We start from the raw sequence: 23,623 nt of genomic DNA, 5'->3' as shown, positions 1-23,623 counted from the left end.
TGGGTATTGTGCAATGAGAAGGGACTTATCAGCAATCTTCTTGTACGAGGCCCCTTGGGTCAGAGCGATCATAATATGATCGAGCTCTCAGTCGAGATGGAGAGTGAGGAAATTGAATCAGAGGCTAAGGTCCAGAACTTAAATAAAGGGAATTACGAGGGTATGAGACGGGAATTGGGTAAGATTGATTGGGTGGTGTTTCTGGGGGGATTGACAGTGGATAGACAATGGCAAGCATTCAAAGATAGAATGGAAGAATTCCAGAACATGTTTATACCGGTTTGGCATAAAAATAAACCTAAAAGGGTGACTCAACCGTGGATAACGAGGGAAATTAGGGACAGCATAAAATCAAAAAAAAGGGCATATCAACTGGCAAAAAAAAGCACCAGACCGGAAGATTGGGGGCAGTACAGGATACAGCAAAAGAGGACAAAGGGATTAATCAGGAAGGGGAAAATAGAATACGAAAGTAAACTTGCAGCAAACATAAAGACAGACTGCAAAAGCTTTTATCGGTATATCAGGAGGAAAAGACTGGTAAAATCCCAAGTCGGTCCCTTGCAGTCCGATTCGGGAGAATATATAATGGAGAATAAGGAAATGGCAGACCAATTAAACTCATACTTTGGTTCTGTATTCACAAAGGAGGACACAAATAACCTCCCAGGAATATCGGCAAACATAGGGACTAATGAGAGGGAGGAGCTGACAGAAATTAGTATCTCTAGGGATATGGTGTTGGGTAAGTTGAGGGGACTGAAGGCCGACAAATCCCCGGGGCCTGATAAACTACATCCTAGGGTACTTAAGGAGGTGGCCCTGGAGATAGCAGATGCTCTAAGGATCATCTTCCGGAACTCCATTGACTCGGGAACAGTACCCGTGGATTGGAGGGTAGCTAATGTTACCCCAATATTTAAAAAGGGGGGTAGAGAGAAAGCAGGGAATTATAGACCAGTAAGCCTTACATCGGTTGTGGGCAAAATGCTAGAGTCCATTATTAAGGATAAAATAGCGGAGCACTTGACAAATGGGGAAAGGATCGGACAGAGTCAACATGGATTTACAAAGGGTAAATCGTGTTTGACTAATCTGCTGGAATTTTTTGAGGAAGTAACTGGTAAAATAGATGGGGGAGAGCCAGTGGATGTGGTGTACCTTGACTTCCAGAAAGCCTTCGATAAGGTTCCACACAAAAGATTATCATGCAAAATTAAGGCTCATGGGATTGGGGGCAAAGTATTAACGTGGATAGAGAACTGGCTGGCGGATAGAAAACAGAGAGTTGGAATAAACGGCTCGTTTTCGGAGTGGCAGGCAGTGACCAGCGGGGTGCCGCAAGGATCTGTCCTGGGACCCCAGCTGTTCACAATATATATAAATGATCTGGATCAGGGAATTGGATGCAATATTTCCAAATTCGCTGACGACACTAAACTAGGAGGAGGGGTGGGCTCTGATGATGTCAGGAGGCTACAGTGCGATTTGGACAGGTTGGGGGAATGGGCGGATACGTGGCAGATGCACTATAATGTGGATAAATGCGAGGTTATCCACTTTGGGGGTAAAAACAGGAGGGTAGATTATTATCTAAATGGCAATAGATTGGGAGATGGGGAAGTGCAGAGGGACCTGGGTGTTCTTGTGCACCAGTCACTGAAGGAGAGCATGCAGGTGCAACAGGCGATCAAGAAGGCAAATGGTATGTTGGCCTTCATATCAAGGGGGTTCGAGTATAGGAATAGGGATACCTTACTACAGCTGTACAAGGTGCTGGTGAGACCGCATCTGGAGTATTGTGTACAGTTTTGGTCGCCCCATCTGCGGAAGGATGTTCTTGCCATGGAAAGAGTGCAACGGCGATTCACCAGGCTGATACCTGGAATGGCGGGAATGACCTACGAAGAGAGATTAAATAGTTTGGGCTTGTACTCACTGGAGTTTAGAAGATTGAGAGGGGATCTCATCGAAACATATAAAATTATGGCAGGCCTGGACAGGCTGAATTCAGAGAGAATGTTTCCAATGGCCGGGGAGCACAGAACCAGGGGCCACAGTCTAAAAATAGCGGGCAAATCATTTAAAACAGAGATGAGGAAGAATTTCTTCACTCAAAGAGTGGTGAGCCTGTGGAATTCCCTGCCACAGAGGGCTGCGAAGGCTAATTCAATAAATATTTTCAAGAGAGAATTGGATATATTTCTGAAGGCTAAGGGGATTAAGGGTTACGGAGAAAAGGCGGGGACGGGCTACTGAACTTGTAAGATCAGCTATGATCTCAGACGAAGATCAGCCATGATCTCATTGAATGGCGGAGCAGGCTCGAAGGGCCGAATGGCCTACTCCTGTTCCTATCTCTATGTTTCTATGTTTCTATGACCCCACATAATACCTTACTATTTCTTACTTTAGTGCTCTCTGCCTCTTCCAATCCTTTGAGCACTTTATTTCCCCTTTCTAATGTTACATCCTGGTGCCCACCCCCCTGCCAAATTAGTTTAAACCCTCCCCAACAGCACTAGCAAACCTTCCCGCGAGGATATTGGTTCTGGCCCTGTTGAGGTGCAACCCGTCCGGCCTGTACAGGTCCCACCTCCCCCAGAACCGGTCCCAATGCCCGAGGAATCTGAAGCCCCCCCCTCCTGCACCATCTCTCCAGCCACGCATTCATTTGCTCTATCCTCCTATTTCTACACTCACTTGCGTGTGGCACCGGGAGTAATCCAGAGATTACTACCTTTTTTAATCTCTTTCCTAGCTCCCTAAAATCTGCCTGCAGGGCCTCATCCCTCTTTCTACCGATGTCGTTGGTACCAATATGGACCGCAACCTCTGGCTGTTCACCGTCCCCCCTCAGGTTGTTCTGCAGCCACTCAGTTATATCCTTGACCCTGGCACCAAGGAGGCAACAAACCATCCTGGAGTCCCGTCTGCAGCCACAGAAACGTCTGTCTGCTCCCCTAACTACTGAATCCCCTACCACTATTGTTCTCCTACTCTTCTTCCTTACCCCCTCTACAGCTGAGCCACCTGTGGTACTGCAGATTTGACTCTGGCTGTACTTCCCCAGAGGAACCATCGCCCTCACCAGTATTCAGAATCGAATACTGGTTGGAGAGCGAAATGCACTCAGGACTCCCGCACTAGCTTATCTGTCTGGCGGTCACCCATTTCCTGTCTGCCTGCACATTCCTTATCTGTGGGGTGACCACCTCCTGAAACGTGCTATCCACAAAGCTCTCAGCCTTGCGGATGCACCGCAGTGACACCAGCTGTGCTCAAGCTCCGAAACCCGGAGCTCGAGCTCCTCCAGCTGACGACACCTCCTGCACACGTGGTTGTCCAGGACACAGGAAACATCCTGGATTTCCCACATGGCACAGGACGTGCATTCCATAGGACTGAGCTGCCCTGCCATGCCTCTATTTAATAGACTATTAACTAACTCAGATACATTTATTTCCAAGGCCATCAAGTCCCCATGCTGACTTGTCCTCCTTGCAAGGGCAGAACTAGGAGTTCTTGGTTGTTCAGTGATTCTAGTTGGTCAAGCAGGTTATCCCAGACCCAGAATATTTTGTGGACAATATCAGTGTGGTTTTCCCACTTGTGCGGGTAAACTACCAATTGGTTGACTGCGTCTTACTGTCGACCCTGGCCAGATGCTACTCCCTTACACAGACTGCTTTAAAAGCAAACATTCCAATGCAATTCTTTTCCAAATCCTCTGGAAAATGGTGCAAAAAGCCCGATGTGTGACAATGTTTCTCTCCTGATATAGATGACTTACTCAATTGCCTCAGAAGACAAAGAAATGTCCATCTCCACTGGCAGTGCAGGCACTTACCACAAATTCTCCAGATGGTCTGACCACACAACACCACAAAATTGCAGCAAGAGAGTCCAACAAATGCACAGGTTACTCCAGGAACCATGCATCATTTGAGATATCTCCCACTTGACTCATGCTTGCAGGTGTTTATAGCCATCAAGTGAAAATTCACTCCCAGGTTGGTGAACTGTTTCTACATTGAGAACCTTTGGGCTTGGTTCTAGCCTAGAATGACATGTTCAATGGTGGGTCAAGATTACGGAACTATTTCCAATGCCACAGAAGGCTCCAGATACTGTGCCTGCCTGGGACAGCAGAATGAGCTGGCAGAAACCTGATAAGAAGCCCAGCACTTTGGAGCCAAATGCAGTATCACCTTTCAGCAATCCCCCCACTTGCTTGGCAAACAGCCTTTTCCTGTCAGAGCATCTCGAAGTTGTTGCTGCAGCTTCGGAGGGAACCCGGACTAACACAGCCGAGCAAGATCCTCGGAGCAATGGATTGTGCACTTGCAGCTACTCTATTCAGTGGTATAGATTAATCCAGATGTGCTGCGCATTAGCCAAGTGTGACTCCCCAAGACAAGCTTTTGACATCTGTGTCAGCCTATAGTGTTCAAAATCAGCAGAAGAATCACTATTTTCCCACCCTGAACACCAAACAGCAAAGGGCTCACTTATTGTATTTAAGCAGCCAACCATAAACAAATTTTGTCCAACCCAAATTTTAATAGAATGGCAGTAGTAAAGGCTGCAATTTTGGTAGAATATGTAAGCTTGTATTCTGCTTTCTTCCCTACTGATTTCCAGAAATGCAAAAGTAGGGAATTCCAATCCTTTAAAATATTTTTATGTCTCTGCCATCACCATCATAGTTAAGAACATGCATCGTTTTGTTTATTTTATTAACCTCTTGAACTAGCTGTGACAAATCTCACACGAGACGTATGAGGAAAGACTGGGTCGATTGGGCTTGTACTCGCTGGAGTTTAGAAGAATGAGAGGGGATCTCATTGAAACTTATAAAATTCTGACAGGGCTGGACAGACTAGATGCAGGAATGATGTTCCCGATGGTCGGGGAGTCTAGAACCAGGGGACACAGTCTAAGGATAAAGGGTAGGCCATTTAGGACAGAAATGAGGAGGAATTTCTTCACCCAGAGTGGTGAACCTGTGGAACTCTCTACCACAGAAGGCAGTGGAGGCCAGTTCATTAAATATATTCAAGGAGTTGGATATATATATTAATGATCTGGACGAGGGAATTGGATGTAATATCTCCAAATTTGCAGACGACACAAAGCTGGGTGGGAGGGTATGCGGTGAGGAGGATGTCGTGAAACTCCAGTACGATTTGGACAGGTTGGGGGATTGGGCAGAAACATGGCAAATGCACTATAATGTGGATAAATGTGAGGTTATCCACTTTGGTGACAAAAACAGGAAGGCAGATTATTTGAATGGCAACAGATTGGGAGAAGGGGAAGTGCAAAGAGACCTCGGTGTTCTTGTGCACCAGTCACTGAAGGTAAGCATGCAGGTGCAGCAGGCGGTTAGGTTAAGGCGGCAAATGGTATGTTGGCCTTCGTAGCAAGAGGGTTCGAGTACAGGAACAAGGATGTCTTGCTACAGTTGTACAGGGCCTTGGCGAGACCGCACCTTGAATAGTGTGCAGTTTTGGTCGCCTTACCTGAGGAAGGATGTTCTTGCCATGGAAGGAGTGCAGCGAAGATTCACCAGCCTGATACCTGGGATGGCAGGAATGACGTATGAGGAGAGATTGTGTCGATTGGGCTTATACGCACTGGAGTTTAGAAGATTGAGAGGGGATCTCATCAAAACCTATAAAATTCTGTCAGGCCTGGACAGACTAGATACAGGAAGGATGTTTCTGATGGCCAGGGAGTCCAGAACCAGGGGTCATAGTCTAAGGATAAGGGGTAAGCCATAAGCCATTTAGGACTGAAATGAGGAGGAATTTCTTCACCCAGAGAGTGGTGAACCTGTGGAATTCTCTGCCACAGAGGGCGATGGAGGCCAGTTCATTAAATATATTCAAGAAGGAGTTGGATATATTTCTTAAGGCTAAAGGGATCAAGGGATATGGGGAGAAGGCAGGGACAGGGTACTGAATTTGGATGATCAGCCATGATCTCACTGAATGGCGGAGCAGGCTTGAAGGGCCGAATGGCCTACTCCTGCTCCTATCTTCTATGTTTCTATGAGACAAAGTCAGAGCTGAGGTGAGGGCCAAAGAAGACTTGATACCCAACCAAAATTTATGAAACTTGGAAAAGAAGTGGACTGAAAAGTGCAAAGAACAAAGCATTTATTGGATAGAGATGCTTCCCTCAATAAATAGAGGCAATGCAAACATCAACCATGGAAAACAGACCAAAGGGTTTTTAGGATATCAATGCACCAAAAAAATTATTTTCAAGAACCATATAATTCCTCCTCTCACTTTATCACATCTCAAGTAACATCCTCTAATAAGATTACTACTAAAAATATTTAAAAGACAAATTGCACGTGCATGCCACAATATTTAGCTCAAATAGTCCTGCACGTCTAAGCTACTAATACACTAAATGGGAAATCAATGCGTTAAAAATAAAAAATAGAAGCCAGTGGGATCTAGGATCAGAATTGTCTATCAAAGGACTTCAAGCAAATAAATCTAAAAACATGCAAAAATAATAAACCTTTAGAAACCAAAAAGCTTCAGACTAAACTAGGAATATATTTTCGATAAAAGTAAAATAGGTAAACCACCAATTTAAAGCTATACTATCTCTTTTCATAATCCAACTGGAAATTTAAATTGAGATTGATGAATTACTGTAGAAAGTAAACATCTGAGAATCTTGGTACAGTAGATTTAGTCCTTGAAATACCAGCAGGTACAGAAAAATGGCAAGTCTCCCTGGATCGAACAAACATTTAAAAATGCATTCAGCTGACACAATGACACCAGAACAAACATGAATATAAAAGACAAATGCCAGTTGCTTCTTATTAATGTAACGTTAACCTGATATGCTCTCTGAGCTGATCAGAGAGAGCCAGCATGGATTTGTAAAGGCTAGGTCATGTCTAACAATCCCGTTGAATTTTTTGAGGAGGTAACAAACTCGGTAGATAAGGGAGTGTCGATGGATGTTATTTATATGGACTGCCAGAAGGCATTCAGCAAGGTTCCACATAAAAGACTTCAACAAAAATGAGAGCACATAGAATTGAAGGCATCCTATTGGCTTGGATAGGGAATTAGTTAGGAGGCAAGAGACAGATAGTAGGGATAATGGGTATGTACTCAAATTGGCAGGCTGTGAATAATGGTGTATCCCAAGGAACCTATGGAGCCTCAGCTTTTCACTATATTTATAAATGATTTGGATGAAGCAATAGAGAGCCATATATCTAAGTTGGCCGACAACATGAAGTTAGGTGGCATAGTAATTAGTGTAGATGGGAGCAGAAAGTTTCAAAGTGACATTAAGTGCGTGGGCTAAACTGTGGCAGATGGAGTTCAATGTAGGAAAATGTGAGGTTGTCTACTTTGGGCCCAAGTAAGATAGATCAGAATGTTTTCTAAATGGTGAGAAGCTAGGAACTGGATGAAGAGAGAGATTTAGGGGTCCAAGTACAGAAATCCCTAAAGGTTCATGGACAGGTACAAAAAAAATAAAAACACTAATGGAATGCTGGCCTTTATCGTAAAAGGGCTGGAATACAAAGAGTGGAAGTTACTTTACAGCGGTACAGAGCTCTGGTTCGACCCCATCTGGTACTGCATTCAGTTCTGGGCACCACACCTCAGGAAGGATACATTGGCCTTGGAGGGGGTGCAGAGCAGATTCACAAGTATGATACTGGAGCTAAAAGGGTTAAATTGACAGGTTGCAGAGACTCAGCTTTCATTCCCTTGAATACAGAAGATTAAGGGGTTATCTAATTGAGGTGTTTAAGATTATCAAAGGAGTTGATAGGGTAGATAAAGAGAAACTATTTCCTCTGGTGGAGAGGGGGGAAGGAGTCCAGAACAAGGGGGCATAACCTTAAAATTAGAGCTAGGTCGTTCAGAGGTGATGTCAGGAAGCACTTCTCACAGAAAGGGTAGTGGAAATCTTGAACTCTATCCCCCAAAAAGCTGCCGAGATTAGATCAATAGAAAATGTCAAAACTGCGATTGATAGTTTAGTGTTAGACAAGAGTATTAGGGGATTAGGGATTATGGAACCAAGGCGGGTAAAATGGAATTAAGATTGTCATCCATGATCTAACTGAATGGCGGAACAGGCTTGAGGGGCTGAATGTCCTACTCCTGTTCCTGTTCCTAACCCTTAAACTATTAGATTCAGATAATCTCCCTGAGCAGTTTTGTTTGTTGTCAGCTCAATCACGGTCACCGAGAAAACCTTGCTACAGGTCATCTGATGCCTCTGGCGTAAGGAGGAGGTCCCAACCTCTGCTTACCAATGGCTGGAAGAGCTTGGTGGTCAACAGTGCCTACCTTTCTGGAAAATGCACATATTCCTGGAGATAATTAATGCATTATTCCCTTATACAGGTAGACTACCCTTTATCCGAACTTCCGAAAACCGAAACCCTCTAAAAACCGAAGGTTTTTTCGGTCAGCGTAAGTCATGCGCACGACATGACCAGAGTGGCGCACGACTTACGCTGAGCAGAGGGTCAGCGTAAGTCGCGCGCACGACCCCCCGCGGACCCCCACCGACCCCGACCCCCGCCGACCCCCCCGCGGACCCCGACCCCCTGCCGACTTACGCTGAGCAGAGGGTCAGCATAAGTCGTGTGCACGACCCCCCGGCGGAACCACCTGACTCTCTTCCAAAGGCTCGAAAGCAACGAGAGCTCTGAGCCCGCGGCGGTGCCGGCCCCTGTTCCGACCGAGCACGACGACCTGTTGGTGGAAATGCGGAACTTCATTGCATTCCAGGCAAGCAGCGACGGACAAGCCACGACTGCGGACCCCCCCCCCCCCGCGGACCCCCGCCGACCCCGACCCCGGCGGGCCCCCCCACCGCGGACCCCCGCCGACACCCCCGCGGATCCCCGCCGACCCACCTTCCGAAATCCGAAATTTTCCAAAAACCGAAACACGGCTGGTCCCGAGGTTTTCGGATAAAGGATAGTCTACCTGTACTGCCAGCTTCATTTTCTGGGTGGATGCAATGCTACTGCCCTCAATTGTCACAGCAGCGCTCATGCCGTAGAATGAAACCCGAACCTGGTTCGCATGCGGTCATGCTGCGAAACTGATTTGTCTGATCATATTTCTTAATTTATGGCTTGAAAGCCTTTAAACTAATTTCATTCACAAAAGAGCTCAGGAGACACTTGTTGGCCAGCCCAGAATAAAGCATTTCTAGCAGCTGACCATACAAACAGCAATCATTTCCCCAAATAGTACACTTAAAAAGGAACAAAACATATGGTTTTAATGTTTCCGAGAGAGCCTAATCATATGCAATTAAGATGGATTAATTGAGTCATGCTTCTATTTCATTGAAAGCTCAGTCAAACTACAAATCGTACTATTACTTGAGCACACAGATCAAAGTGTATGTTGTATTAAAGTTATGTGCACGGTTTTATTATTCAACTGAAAAGTAAATGCCTTGAACTAATCTAGCAAGCCTGTCAAATCAAATTTTAGTGTATTAAGTCCACCAGTTGACTGGTTAATTTCATAAAATAAACTACTGCCCCAAAAACAAAAACTTTGGTTGAACCCAAAGCCGCGGGTCCTGGCAGTCGAGGTCGTTAAACCTAATGAAAACTGTGCGATTTACACAACAAATGTCAGTTTATTCTCGGCTGCTGCTCAAAAAAGGTTGCTATGATTTTCACATCTGTTACATTGGACCAGAATTTGCGATCGGAGGCTTCCGATCATCAAAAAATCTACGCATTTACCTGGTGGTCCAGCAGATACGGAGGCTTGCGATCGTGGGCCTCTCCTGTTAGAAATGCGTAGAGACCCACGTATCTCATGGGCAGCCCAACCAATGAAAGAAGGGAATCCCCATTCATACTTATGACAGTTCCGCACATACCAAATCCCCATAAGTATGAATGGATATGACTTAAAAAATGCACGAACACAAGAAATAATTTTTAATTACATATATAAAATTAATTAAAATGACATTTAATTAAATATTTTAAATAAAAATTAAATTTTTTGAAAAAAATGTATGTTTTAACAGGGCTAAATATAAACTTACCTTATTGGACAGGGTTTTTAATGTATAAGTGAGTGATAAAGTTTTATTTCTCTTAAAAACTCTTATGCTGGTAAAAGCAGACCTTACACCTGTTTTTACCAGGCGTAAGAATTCCACGGCCTTTCAGCGGGTGGAAGTTGGGCAAATAGCGCAACTCTCCACCTGCAGAGGCCCTTTTCCTGGTGATGCGGAGGATCTGTCAAGAAGATTCTTGACAGATCGCAAGTGCCGGGTTTCAGTGCATGCGCGTCGCATGCCTAAACCCAGAACTTGCGTGGCCCCTACGGGCATGGTGCACCTCGTATGCACCCGTAAGGGTCGCAAAATACGACCCATTAAATTATATGTTCTGATATAAAAGATGCCACGGCATTATTACAAGGAGAGCCTAGTTCTGTGTGTTCTGGCCAACGGGTGTCCTTCAACCAACATCACGAAAACAGATTATCTGGTCATTTATCTCGCTGTTGTTTGTGGGACCTTGCTATGCGCAATTTGGATGCCACGTTTCCCTACAATGCAACAGTAACTACACTTCAAGAGTGAAGTGGTTCGCTGTGAAGCACTTTGGGACGTCCAGAGTTCATGAAAGTGCTATATAAATGCAAGTTTTGTTCATTCATTCTTTTACTGCCATCAATGCCAATCTCATATTGCTGCTATTACCTTTCATACTGCTTACTAGTATTAAAAATTGAAATCAAGACAACTGTGTGTGAAACGCAGTTGCAATTAATGTAATGAGCAGTTTGTTCAGTTTTCCACAAGCATTTAAATTGTCAGCCCAAGTTGCTGCATCAGACATCCAAAAAAACTAAGCCAAATGTTTTGTTTCCCATTCAACAATATTACACTTACAGGGATGATTCACAGTAAATGATACTGGGAAGTTCAACATGCAATGCATTGGAAAATCCGATGGCCAATGAGAATTTGTGCCAAACAGTACTTGAGCTTCGAGTTCTTATGAAAGGTGTTGACCTGAAACGCTAACCCTGGGTTTCTCTCTCCACCAATGTTGCCCGACCTGGAGTGTTTCCAATATTTTGTTTTATTTCAGATTTTCAGCATCTGTGGTATTTTGTTTTTGCTATTATTTAAATTATCTGAGCCAATAAGCTGGAAGATGCTAAATGTAAATCAGCCATCCTCCACATTGAGAAAGCAAAGAACAAATGACAGTCATTGCTGCATGTGAAAGGTTGGTGACCAAGAAACTAGATTTGTAGCTCATTTTAGCAGAGATTATAAGAACTTAGACAAAATGAGAATTAAACATTTTTAAATACAGGTTTACATTTTAAACACCAGCCTAGAAATTCAATGACATCAAAAAGTCCAATGTGGTGGGCGGCATGACCGCACGCATTCTGAGCTGGAAGTGCACCACCCATCATAATGGTAGAGGAATCAAAACAGACGTCCAGGGCCCGTGCCCGATACTGATGTTAAGCCCCTTATTTGCATAGGTAAAGGGCCTAACGCCTGTTTGATGCACCCTTTACCAAATTAGTTGCCCTGAACGTAGCTGGTGCTGGGTCAGATGCACCAGGTCTAACCAGCAGTCCTTAAAGGGACCACTGGAGGCACCACCAAAAAGGCAAGTTTAAAAAATATATATATACTTACCCGAATGTGGAGCTGGGAGGTGCAAAAGTGCTCCTTCAGCTTCACATTAAAATCGCAGGTTGCTGCCAGCCAATACTTGCTGCCCCCCACCCCCATCGATCCTTTGACCCCTCTCCCAATCACTCCCCACTTCTGGCCACTTCCACGTTGTCACAAGACCTACCCAAGGACCACTGCTGGCGACACAATGGCCTGAAATTCAGATGGTCTTCACCAGTGAGCAGCATGGGGGATGTTCAGAACTCACCAGTCTGATGTAACTGAGACCCGATATCAGGTGGGCCTTGGGCCTACCCATTTCAGCACAGCAATCACAGGCTGGTCCTAACCAATATCTAGGTCTTTCTTTACACACTAGTGACCACAGATTTTAAAACATGATTTTTAAAAGCAGTGTTACTGCACTCAAGACCTTTTAAACATTTTGAAAACATCCTTAATATTTTGGGCTTAATCCTTTACTTCAAGTTAACCCTTGTCCCAAACCTGAAGACTGATGCCATGTTTCAGCTCTATCCACTAATAAACTGGCAATTAAATACATGGGTTACCATATGAAAACTTCAAAAATGATAATTTCTGTTAACTACTACAAATTTGGAAATGATAAATAACTGACCAAGTTATACTGAGATCATAAATTTTTCATAACAGTTAGATGTTGTCCCTTCAAGGATGTTAGCTACTCATGTTTTGTCCTGAGGTCAACAAGAGCAGGTTGATTAATAGCAAGTACCCTTTTAATTAAATGATAATTGTTAATGACTAGCAATCAACCTCTTTGGCCCAGAAAGTGAACAATTGAAAGAGTGGAGTCTCATTCCATAAGATACTGAATTGTTTGAGATTTTAAAATGTCTACTTTTTCATTTTTAATCGTACCCTTCCTTTGTCTCTTTTTTTCTCAATCAAATCTTTCTTTTCCTCTCTATTTCTCTGTACCTGATTTAACATTTAATTCATCGATTCTAATTTACCCTCCTTCGCAGTCCTTCCTGTTTATTTCTCAATCCTTAAATCGCATTGGTTAAAGAGATACAGCGGTGGTCCTGTCGTTCGCTAAGGTCCAAGATGCCCTGGTTTGCTCACCCTTTCCAAGCTCGCATTTCCAGCAACTTATTTTGAGCTAAAGGGTGCAGGAAAAAGTCCAACTAACTGGGCATGCTGCAAGATGCCCTGCTACAGCAAATTCCGGCCCAATATGTATCCATCTCAGCCAAAGTACTTTGACAAAAGGCTTCTATTTTTCCAAATGGGCACTGTATTAATGAAAAAGTATGCATAAGCAAATAGAAAAATCTGTCAATACACAGCAATGACAAGTTGTATGAAAACATTGCCATTATTTGCACATGGTGCCATAAGAAAGTGTGAAACAAGAAAAGGCCATTTGATGCATTAAATCACTCCATCCGCACACAAATCTGCCCTGTTATGAACTCTACCCCACCTTCTAATGTCTCAATTTACAGTTGCACTTAAATATTCCCTGAACCCAAAGCTAATCAAGCAAAGCTTGAGAACGTTCATCTGTCCTCAGACCCATCCAATCTTCCTACCTGAAGCTTGTTAATTATAAACCCTTTTCTCCAGCTCAGTACTCAATTATACATTACATAATGTGCGTCACTCATTATTTTGAAGACCGGAGTTACATCTCCCACACCAATTTATGCCCCAATAAGAAAATTCAGCTCTTAAGTCTCTCCTGAACACTCAAAGCCATTGTCCACAACAAATATTGTAAAAGAGAAAGCCATCCAGTCGTTTCTGTGCGTTTGAACATTGATTTGTTTAGCAGGATCGTGCAATAGGGAAGTCTTCCTTTGTCCCATTTTGGACCTCAAAGTGAAGAGGGGGATATAACTGTTGCTCCATTTTTAAAAAAGATTGTTCTTGTGTGGACGACACTGCGAAGGCTGCATATATTGCCCATCCCTAGATGCCCAAAGACAGTGCTGGTTTGGCTTCTCCTTGAACCATTTGTCGGTGCTCCCACAATGGCCTTAGAAAGGAAATTCCAGGACATGGACAAGCAACAATTAAAGCCAAGTGCGAGGTTTGGCTCAGTGGTAGCACTCTCGCCCAGAAGGTCCTGGGTTCAAGCCCCATTCCAGAGGCTTGAGCACATAATCTAAGCTGACACTGCAGCATAGCACAGAGTGTGTTGCACCAGCAGAGGTGCCATATTTCAGCTAAGATTTTAAACAGAGGACCCATCTGTGATCTCATGTGGATGTAAAAAGATGTCATGGCATTATTCTGAGAGAGGGTAGTTCTTCAGGCCTCCTGGCCAACATTTATCCCTCAATCAACATCACTAAAACAGATTATCTGGTCACATATCACTGCTGTTTGTGAGACCTTGCTGTCCGCTATTTGGATGCCACATTTCCCTACATTACAACAGTGGTGATACTTAGCTGTAAATCACTTTGGGACATTGTGGCATGAATGTTACCTGCTACTTGTTATGCAGGTGCTGCAGTCGACTGGCACGGGTTAGCAGAGAACCTATATCTTCTGGCCAGCTTGGAACTTTTCAACACTAGGTGTAGAACTGTCAGCATCAGACAAAGATAGATTCCCCACCTCTTCGTTCTTAAAGTATTATGCATCCTTGAAATACCAAGTACAAATCCAAGATCACTTGATTATATGGAAACCATGTACTGTGCATGTTGATGAAAATAGCACAAGATTGCAGACAGGTCTCATCCTATATGGTCTACTAACGCTGATATACCATAAAGCCTCAAGATATGACATAGCAGCAGTTCATTTTGACTAAACCAAATTAACTGGCCAGATTCCTAACCACCTTCCCCCGTTCACAAAAACCTGTAGCTTACAGGGATGGCTTGGTGCAATATTGAGGTGTGGAAGATGAAGACAATCCTACACGCCAGGTAACTTTCCTACTTCATTTAAAGTATCCTCCTCACACTTGAAAGCAGTGAAACCTGTAAATGAGAGACACCTAGGGGACTTGCATCAAGTGTCCTCATAGAAACATAGAAGATAGGAGCAGGAGTAGGCCATTCGGCCCCTCGAGCCTGCTCCGCCATTTCATGAGATCATGGCTGATCATCCAAATTCAGTACCCTGTCCTTGCTTTCTCTCCATATCCCTTTAGCCTCAAGAAATATATCCAACTCCTTCTTGAATATATTTAATGAATTGGCCTCTACTGCCTTCTGTGGTAGAGAATTCCACAGGTTCACCACTCACTGGGTGAAGAAATTCCTCCTCATCTCTGTCCTAAATGGCTTACCCCTTATCCTTAGACTGTGACCCCTGGTTCTGGACTCCCCCGCCATCGGGAACATCCTTCCTGCATCTAGCCTATCTAGTCCTGTTAAAATTTTATAAGTTTCAATGAGATCCCCTCTCATTCTTCTAAACTCCAGCGAGTATAAGCCCAATCGACCCAATCTCTCCTCATACGTCATTCCTGCCATCCCAGGTATCAGTCTGGTGAATATTCACTGCACTCCTTCCGCGGCAAGAACATCCTTCCTCAGATAAGGCGACCAAAACTGCACACAATACTCAAGGTGTGGTCTCACCAAGGCCCTGTACAACTGCAGCAAGACATCCTTGCTCCTGTACTCGAATCCTCTCGCTATGAAGGCCAACATACCATTTGCCTTAACCGCCTGCTGCACCTGCATGCTTACCTTCAGCGACTGGTGCACAAGGACACCCAGGTCTCGTTGCACTTCCCCTTCTCCCAATCTATTGCCATTCAGATAATAATCTGCCTTCCTGTTTTTGCCACCAAAGTGGATAACCTCAGATTTATCCACGTTATATTGCATCTGCCCAATCACCCACCCTGTCCAAATCATACTGCAGTTTCTCGGCATCCTCCTTACAGCACACATGCCCACCCAGCTTTGTGTCGTCTGCAAACTTGGAGATATTACATCTAGTTCCCTCGTCCAGATCAGTAATATATATTGTGAATAGCTGGGCTCCGAGCACCGATCCCTGAAGTACCCCACTAGTCACTGCCTGCCACTCGGAAAAAGACCCGTTTATTCCAACTCTTGGCTTCCTGTCTGCCAACCAGTTCTCTATCCAAGTCAGTACCTTACCCCCAATCCCACGGCTTTAACTTTGCACGCTAATCTCTTATGCGGGACCTTATCGAAAGCCTTCTGAAAGTCCAAATACACCACATCCACTGGTTCTCCCTTATCTATTCTACCAGTTACATCCTCAAAAGATTCCAGTCGATTAGTCAAGCACGATTTAAATTTTGTAAATCCATGTTGACTTTGTCCGATCCGGTCACTGTTTTCCAAGTGCTCTGCTATTACATCTTTTATAATGGACTCTAGCATTTTCCCCACTGCCGATGTCAGGCTTACCGGTCTATAATTCCCCATTTTCTCTCTACCACCTTTTTTGAATAGTGGGGTTACATTAGCTACCCTCCAATCTATGGGAACTGTGCCAGAGTCTATAGAATTTTGGAAGATGACCAGCAATGCATCTACTATTTCTAGGGCCACTTCCTTAAGTACCCTAGGATGTAGATTATCAGGCCCTGGGGACTTATCGGCCTTCAATCCCGTCAATTTCCCTAACACCATTTCCCTACAAATACTGATTTCATTCAGTTCCTCCCTCTCATTAGACCCTAAGTTCCCAGACATCTCTGGGAGGTTATTTGTGTCCTCCTTTGTGAAGACAGAACCAAAGTATGTATTTAATTGGTCTGCCATTTCTTTGTTGCCCATTGGCAGCACGGTGGCATAGTGGTTAGCACTGTTGCCTCACAGCGCCAGGGACCCGGGTTCGAATCCGGCCTCGGGTGACTGTCTGTGTGGAGTTTGCACATTCTCCCCGTGTTTGCGTGGGTTTCCTCCGGGTGCTCCGGTTTCCTCCCACAGTCCAAAGATGTGCAGGTTAGGTTGATTGGCTATGATAAAATTGACCCTTAGTGTTAGGGGGATTAAATACGTGGGGTTACGGGGATAGGGTAGGATATGTGTTGGTGTAGGGGTTACGGGGATCGGGTGGGATATGTGTCGGTGCAGGCTCGATGGGCCGAAATGGCCTCTATCTGCACTGTGGGGTTTCTGTGATTCTGTGATTATAAATTCCCCTGATTCTAACTGCAAGGGACCTACGCTTGACTTCACCAATCTTTTTCTCTTCACATATCTATAGAAGCTTTTACAGTCAGTTTTTATGTTCCCTGCAAGCTTACTCTCATACTCTATTCCCCCCCTTAATTAATCCCTTTGTCCTCTTTTGCTAAATGCTAAACTGCTCCCAATCCTCAGGTTTGCTGCTTTTTCTGGCCAATTTTTATGTCCTCTCCTTGGATCTTATGCTATCCCTAATTTCCCTCGTTAGCCACGGCTGAGTCACCTTTTTTGTTTTATTTTTATGCCAAACGGGGATGAACAAATTCTGTAGTTCATCCATGCGATCTTTAAATGTTTGCCATTGCCTATCCACCGTCAACCCTTTAAGTAACGTTCATTTTACAGGTCCCCTTATTTTCAATATTTACATATACAGTAGTTTAAGCTCGGTTGTACGAAGATGCCCCGATAGACTTGCTCAAATGGTACTTAACTAATTGATAACTTTTACTCAGTAAATACAGTACTGTACTAATAAATTAATGCAAATAAAGCAATTAAATACTATTTTTATTCACATACAAATAACATACACTGTACATTACATTCAAGGTTCAAGAGTCATTTAACGAGAGTCAGTAATTGATGTATGGACACTATGGGCTTTTGACTCTACGCCGCAGTCAGTTGCATCCAATTCAGCCACATTAATGTGGTTAAACAATGAGTTGCAAGCCCTTGTGGGAGGCAAATAACTGAAAATACTTCTGTGGAATTTCCTACATTCCAAGGTGTACGTTTTGACGATTTTGATTATGGCTTGGTCGAGGGGTTGAAGAATAGAGGTGGTTTTGGGCGGGAAGGGTGCTAGCTTTCTGTTGGAAAGTCAGTGAATAGCATGGTGAGAGGATGCATTGTCCATAAAACCGAATGACCTTAAGTTTTTGGCGGCACATATAAGTGTTGAAGTCCTTAACCCAGGAAGAGAAGATCACACTGGTCATCCAAGCCTTCTTATTATGCTCCCAGATGACTGGAAGGGCGAGTAAGTCCAGGTTACAAAAACACCTGGGTTTAGCAGCACAGCTCATGATCAGAGGCTTGGTGAACTCCCCCACAACATTGCAGCAGAGGGCAGCTGTGCTCCACTACTTGGAATTTTTGCCCCCTTTACACTGCTCATGAAGATGTCGGTCTCATCCACATTATAAATGTCCCTTGGCTCATATGACTTGGCCATGGATGCAAGGCATTGCTTCCAGTCACTGACATTGGGCTCGTTGCTGGCACACTCGCCCGAGATGACTTGGAATGCGATGGAGCGACGCTTGTGGAATGACTCCAGCCACCCATTGGAGGCCTTGAACGTGGTGATAGCTAGCGACAGACTGGACATACAAAAGGGCTTTATATTGGAGTGGACGGGCAATGGGGATGGATTGTGACAGAGCACACTGAAACTACTCCCACACCATGGTATTCACTGTGGACAGGTCAGATCTGCAGTAGGGACGCATTCTAGCAGTAGGACTCGTATGCATTAAGAAGCTCACGTTTACATTTCAAGATGCTGGAAACTTGCGTTTTACCACACAGGAAGGCTTTTGCCAACTCATAGATGCTTTTGGAATGTGACAGATACCAGGAAGAAGCCATGAAATTACCTTTAATCTAACTCTAGGGTTTTTTCCCCTGCCGGCTGGGAGGAGTGCAGAATGAGTCCAGCTATCCATTTAACTGTCCGCTGCTTGATCCCCACTTTGCCTTAGGCCTTCTAACCAGAGAAAATGATTATCTTGAGATTTCCAAAATTTTCCATATAAGCATAGCAACAAGCTGGAAGTCACATTTCTGAACTCTGTCTGATCACAAGTCTGATTTTTGTGACAGAAGAAAAAAGGGACAAATTCTTGACTCAATGACATCAGGAAAAAAATTGGGTGTGCCCTATGGGCCATCCTGATACAAGACCAAATAAAATAAATCTGCTCTAAGAGCTTGCAGTTTAGGTAACTATGAGCTAAAAATAAACAATAGTGCCTTTTTCCAGTTAAGAAACTAAAGTTCACATCTTCAAAAAGATTCCAACAGTGCATAGAACAACTTTTTATGCTCCTTGTTAAATTAAGCTTTTAATTGGGAGCTACCGGAGCACAATTTCCAAAATGCTTGCACAATATTGGACACCAACCAGTCCCTTAACAGTCCAAATCATGAAAGACTGAAACAGCCACAACAAAAATGTGAACTGAGCCAGAAACCAATGCCAAGAAAATATTAGTGCTCCAGAACATCCAGGCTAGAGTTAGGACTAGGTGACTTGGAACAAAGCACAAACCTTTCCCATTTGGCACTAGAAATTCTAATAATCAATGCCCTATGAGAACTAATCAAACTATCAATCACTACAGGCAAGGGCCCCATCGGCCGATTTCAATAACCAGGCCATTAAACAGAATGTCTTAGTTCAGATGGTTCCACCCCCACACACCACCACCACCCCCCCCAATCCCCTCCCCTCCATCAGGAGAGGAGATCCAATTCCCTGTGGAATTCTGAATTGAAAATCTCTCCACCTAGAGGATTTAATGCACATCAGGAATTGCACAGCCTTCCTGTGAATGAGAGTCGCATTGTACCCTTTTTGCTTAACTTATTCTAGGCTTGACATTTCACAGTGGTACGCTATACAGCAGTTTCATGCATCATTCATTGAGAAGGATGTTGAAACTGACATTAAGTTAATTGAAGTTAACCAATTTAATTGCACGACAGCTAGCACCAATGAGAACAAAATGGGTTTGGGAGCCAAGCAAGTTTCAAAAATGAATGAATCATTCAAAAAAACATCTATGGAACTAATTCTGGCTTGTAAATGAACGGCACTGAATTTGGCAAAACAAAGATACTTAAATAAAGCAGAGAAAAAGCCTTTAAACTGTCAACACTGCTCCGAACATGAGCAATGTTCCCCATAATGTTATTTGGGTGCACGGCCCATTCAAATTACTGCTCATGCGCAATTGTTAACATTAGCATGCCATGGAGCCGGATGCACGGGACCTGCAGAGCGCTGCGCGGACACATGGCCATGCAGCTAAACGGGAACGTTGATCATGAGAGAAGACTGGGATGACTTCCTGTGAATTATTACCCATTATAAGCCCAGAAATTGCTGGAGCGGCACATCTTGCGGTGAGTGGCGTGAATTTGCTTTTTTCCTCACCCTTCAGCTAATATTTTTGTGCCAGAAATTGGTGGAAATGCGAATTTATAACGGGGCATCTGGTAGCTCGTAAACGTCGGATCCAATGGTCCATCAAACAGACCAATTACATGGTACTATAAATAGATGAAAACAAATGCCCTCACCTCAGTTAAGGTGTGGCACGGAGGTGAGTGACCTGTAATTTTTCAAATGACCTAAAATTAACTTTAAAAAGTAAAAAATTAAAAAATCTTTTAAAATCCTTTTTACAGGAAACTCTCGATTTAGCAGCACCCAAACATCCGGAAATCTCGGTTAACCGGCAAAATTCAGGAGTAGGTTCAGTTAAGTTTTTCTTCATATTAGTGGCCGTTCCTGGATCTGTGGCTGTGTAATCGGGGGTTTCTGCACTTGTTGCTAAGCAACAGGGACGCTTCGTCTGTGGCCAGGGTTCCTGCAGCTGTTGCTAAGCAACAGGGAAGCCTGGATTTGTTGTTGTGTACGGAGCCTCTCGTACCTTTTAACTATAACTCTCTGTAATCCGGAATTTTTGATAAACCGGCACCATGCCGGTCCCGTCGGTGCCGCATAAAAAAGGTTCCTGGTACAAAGCAGTAGAAGCTAAATCAACAGTGTTTTGCAGACACACTTCTTCACAACTTGCACCAAATAAAAGTTCCTTTGGTTAACTTTCAATCTTGCCAGTCCTCTCTTTTGTGTATGTCGAGGGGAGGACCATATATCACGCCTTTGACGGGGTCATTGCAACATGAATTACCAGCCCTAAATGGCTGCGGTGAGATTAATTTGCATTTACGGCGCAAATCCAGCAAATTCTCAACACTCAATGAATGTCAATGGGGAGCTTGACAGCAAGCTTCCATTTTTGCGAGGCTAAGGGCGGAGTAGTTTGTGGCGATTCGCAACTCATGGCGTAGCTCTAACTCATCACAAATTGCTGGGGGTTTTTTTTATTTTTTATAAACAGACAAATAATGGCATGCTCCAAGAACTCGCCATTATTTTTCCAGCAATTTCGAGCCCATTATCGTGTAGAAATTACTGGAAATTATAGCGAGAGAATTATGCCATTATTTATGCCACCCCATAATTACCTGGGACTTCTACACTGCTCCACAGATAGCCTTGCCGAAAAATTATAATAACTCTGTCTCGCAAAATCAATGGCAATCAAAAGTTAACTATTTAACATATCGGTATCTTATAAATTTCAGCAGGCATAGACTCACAACAGCTCTATCACTACATACTGAGGAACATCTGCATTTTATAATAAACTGAACGCTTAATATTGTCAGACGTTAAAGGAATCCTAAAAACAAACACAGGGCTGCATTTTCTCAATATATCAATCAGGACCCATATGTATAGGGTTGTCAACTGAAATGTGTGCGATCCCTAGCAATATTTCATTGCCAGTTGCCATCCATGGTTAACGCACAAGCTCAATAAATATTAATGTATATATCAATATTGGTCAGGGAGAATGCCTGGCTGTCAAAACACTTACTTAACTAAATAACCAACTCAAAAAGGTATAATTTTAAACTCCAAATATTTATGTAAGAACAGTTAAAGATAATGGCCTAGAAATTCAGTGGGCTGCGCCACCCGCTAGCGCCTTAAGATGGCGCTAAGTGGGTCGGAAAACACCGGCCACGCCTCCCGCTAAATTCAGTGGGACGCGAATGGCAGCGCTAGCCGTTAGCGCTGCGCCGCTACCGATGACATCATCAGTGTGCGCAGCGCCCCGCTAACACCCTGATCGCGATATTTAGATGCGCTCCCTGCTTTAACGCCGGGCGCTATTTGCGACCGGTTCAGGGGGGCCTACCTGCGGCGGTAGAGGCGCTAATTAAAAGGAGGTGCGGGGCGGCCATTTTTTTTGCTGGCCGCCTGCCAGCACCTCTCCGCGCTGCCGTCCCCAGCCTCCTGAGCCGCCCCCCCGCGGAGTGCCGACTGTGTTCCAAGAGCCCGGCACTTCTCCTCGGTGCCGGGCTCTTTTGCCAGCACTCGCGATCCTCGATCGTGCTGCACAAGGCCCCTCCCCTTTAAGGAGGGGAGGAAGGCCTACAGTACCGCAGCGCGCCATGTCGCAGCGTGTGGCGCTGCGGCACGTTGCGCAGCGATATTCAGCTGCAGCGCCCCAAGAGGGATGCAGGGCGCCTCCAGTAGCGCCGCGCTTCCCTCTGGGGCGCGCAAACTGAATTTCTGGCGGGCAGCCACAACTGCTTCTGGGGCGCTACTTTTAGCGCCCTGGCGAGGCTGGCGCCCCAAACGGGGCTATATGGTGAATTTCTAGGCCAATGGATTTTGACTTTTGTGGAAACATTAAATAAACTGTTGTTCTGTTCAGTGTCCAGTTGTCCCGTTCTGTGTCCAGTCCCGCCACCTTGGACATGTATCAGACATTGGTCTTGCCATTTATGACTCACTGCTATCCTTGCTGCTGCGTATTCTAAACATTTCTAAAGAAAATTTTTGCATAAATTTGCCACTTGTAAGAGAAGTACATTTGCAGGCTTCCATTTTAGAGTAAGGGTTTCTATATAAATATTTTATTAACAATTAGGCAGCTAAAGATTGAAACCTCGTCTCGTCAAACCTCCCCTTGGAGCATTCCAAGTAAGAAGGTACCTATCCATCCTTCTTGTCTTAGGTTTGTAGGATGGTTTTAGGGGAAGCCTGGAGAGTCAGGTACTGTGTTATCTCGGATGAGGTAGTAGAAAGGGTCACTGTTCGGTTAAGACAAAGACCACGATTGATGGGAGACCTTTTTAGTATACACAAGGAAGACGTAAAGCCTAGATTATTAAAAAGTTCTTTGAGCAGAACGAGACGCGCTCACGGCAAGACAATCCGAGTCTGATCACCGCGGAGCCTTGTGATGCTAACAGATTGTATTTCAATGTCTTATTCACCGTTAACCTTTGTATTTTAACTTCTTTAGCTCTTGTCTTGTAGTTTATTTTATGACTGAAATAAGCATTTATACTTTGGAACAAGGCTCCCTCTACTCGGAGTATCAAAGACTGAATCTAATATAAATCACTTACATCACTGGAGGATCAGGAAACACAATCGTCTAACTTATGACGTTAAGTCATCAATATTGCCGTTGCAGCAAATTCCAGGCCATTATTCGTCAAGGAAACAATTTCATGAAGTATGACTGGATACACTCCACAAGTTTACATATCCTTTGATTCTCGTCATCAACATAAACTAGCTATTATTTTGAAAGAATCTTCAACTGCACGAGTTCAAACGCTATCTCCATTTAAACATTCTTCGTCCTCCCCCATGCTCCAAAAATAAACCTACCTTCAACACTCAAGGAACTCATCTTTGATTCTAAGAAGTCAAACAATGTGCTGGGAGCAGATGGTCTGGCACTTAGTAAATCATCATCATCATCTTCGGGTCTTGATTTGCCTCTACCTCTTCCCTTTCCTAATGAGAATCAAACAAAAGAAAGTATTTCAATCAAAAACAAACATCTTAAGTGAACACTACATTAAGCCTGAATACATTTATAAGTCATATAAAACAGTCATATGCTTTAACAACAATC

General features: G+C 44.1%; 1 protein-coding gene across 2 annotated transcripts in view; it reads right to left on the bottom strand.

The window, feature by feature from the left end:
• The window catches only part of tdrd3 (tudor domain containing 3), a 113,355-nt gene that overhangs the window by 29,294 nt on the left and 60,438 nt on the right, over positions 1 to 23,623 (bottom strand). For both annotated transcript variants that reach the window (XM_085998660.1, XM_085998661.1), the window contains exon 10: positions 23,374 to 23,502. In XM_085998660.1, the coding sequence (XP_085854786.1) occupies positions 23,374 to 23,502 (129 nt within the window). The remainder of the gene's footprint in view (positions 1 to 23,373; positions 23,503 to 23,623) is intronic.

This window comes from Somniosus microcephalus, chromosome 10, assembly GCF_052327205.1.
Source record: "Somniosus microcephalus isolate GS21.2 chromosome 10, FLI_Smic_1.0, whole genome shotgun sequence".
Classification (NCBI taxonomy): domain Eukaryota; kingdom Metazoa; phylum Chordata; class Chondrichthyes; order Squaliformes; family Somniosidae; genus Somniosus; species Somniosus microcephalus.
This window is presented reverse-complemented; position numbering and strand designations above follow the sequence as displayed.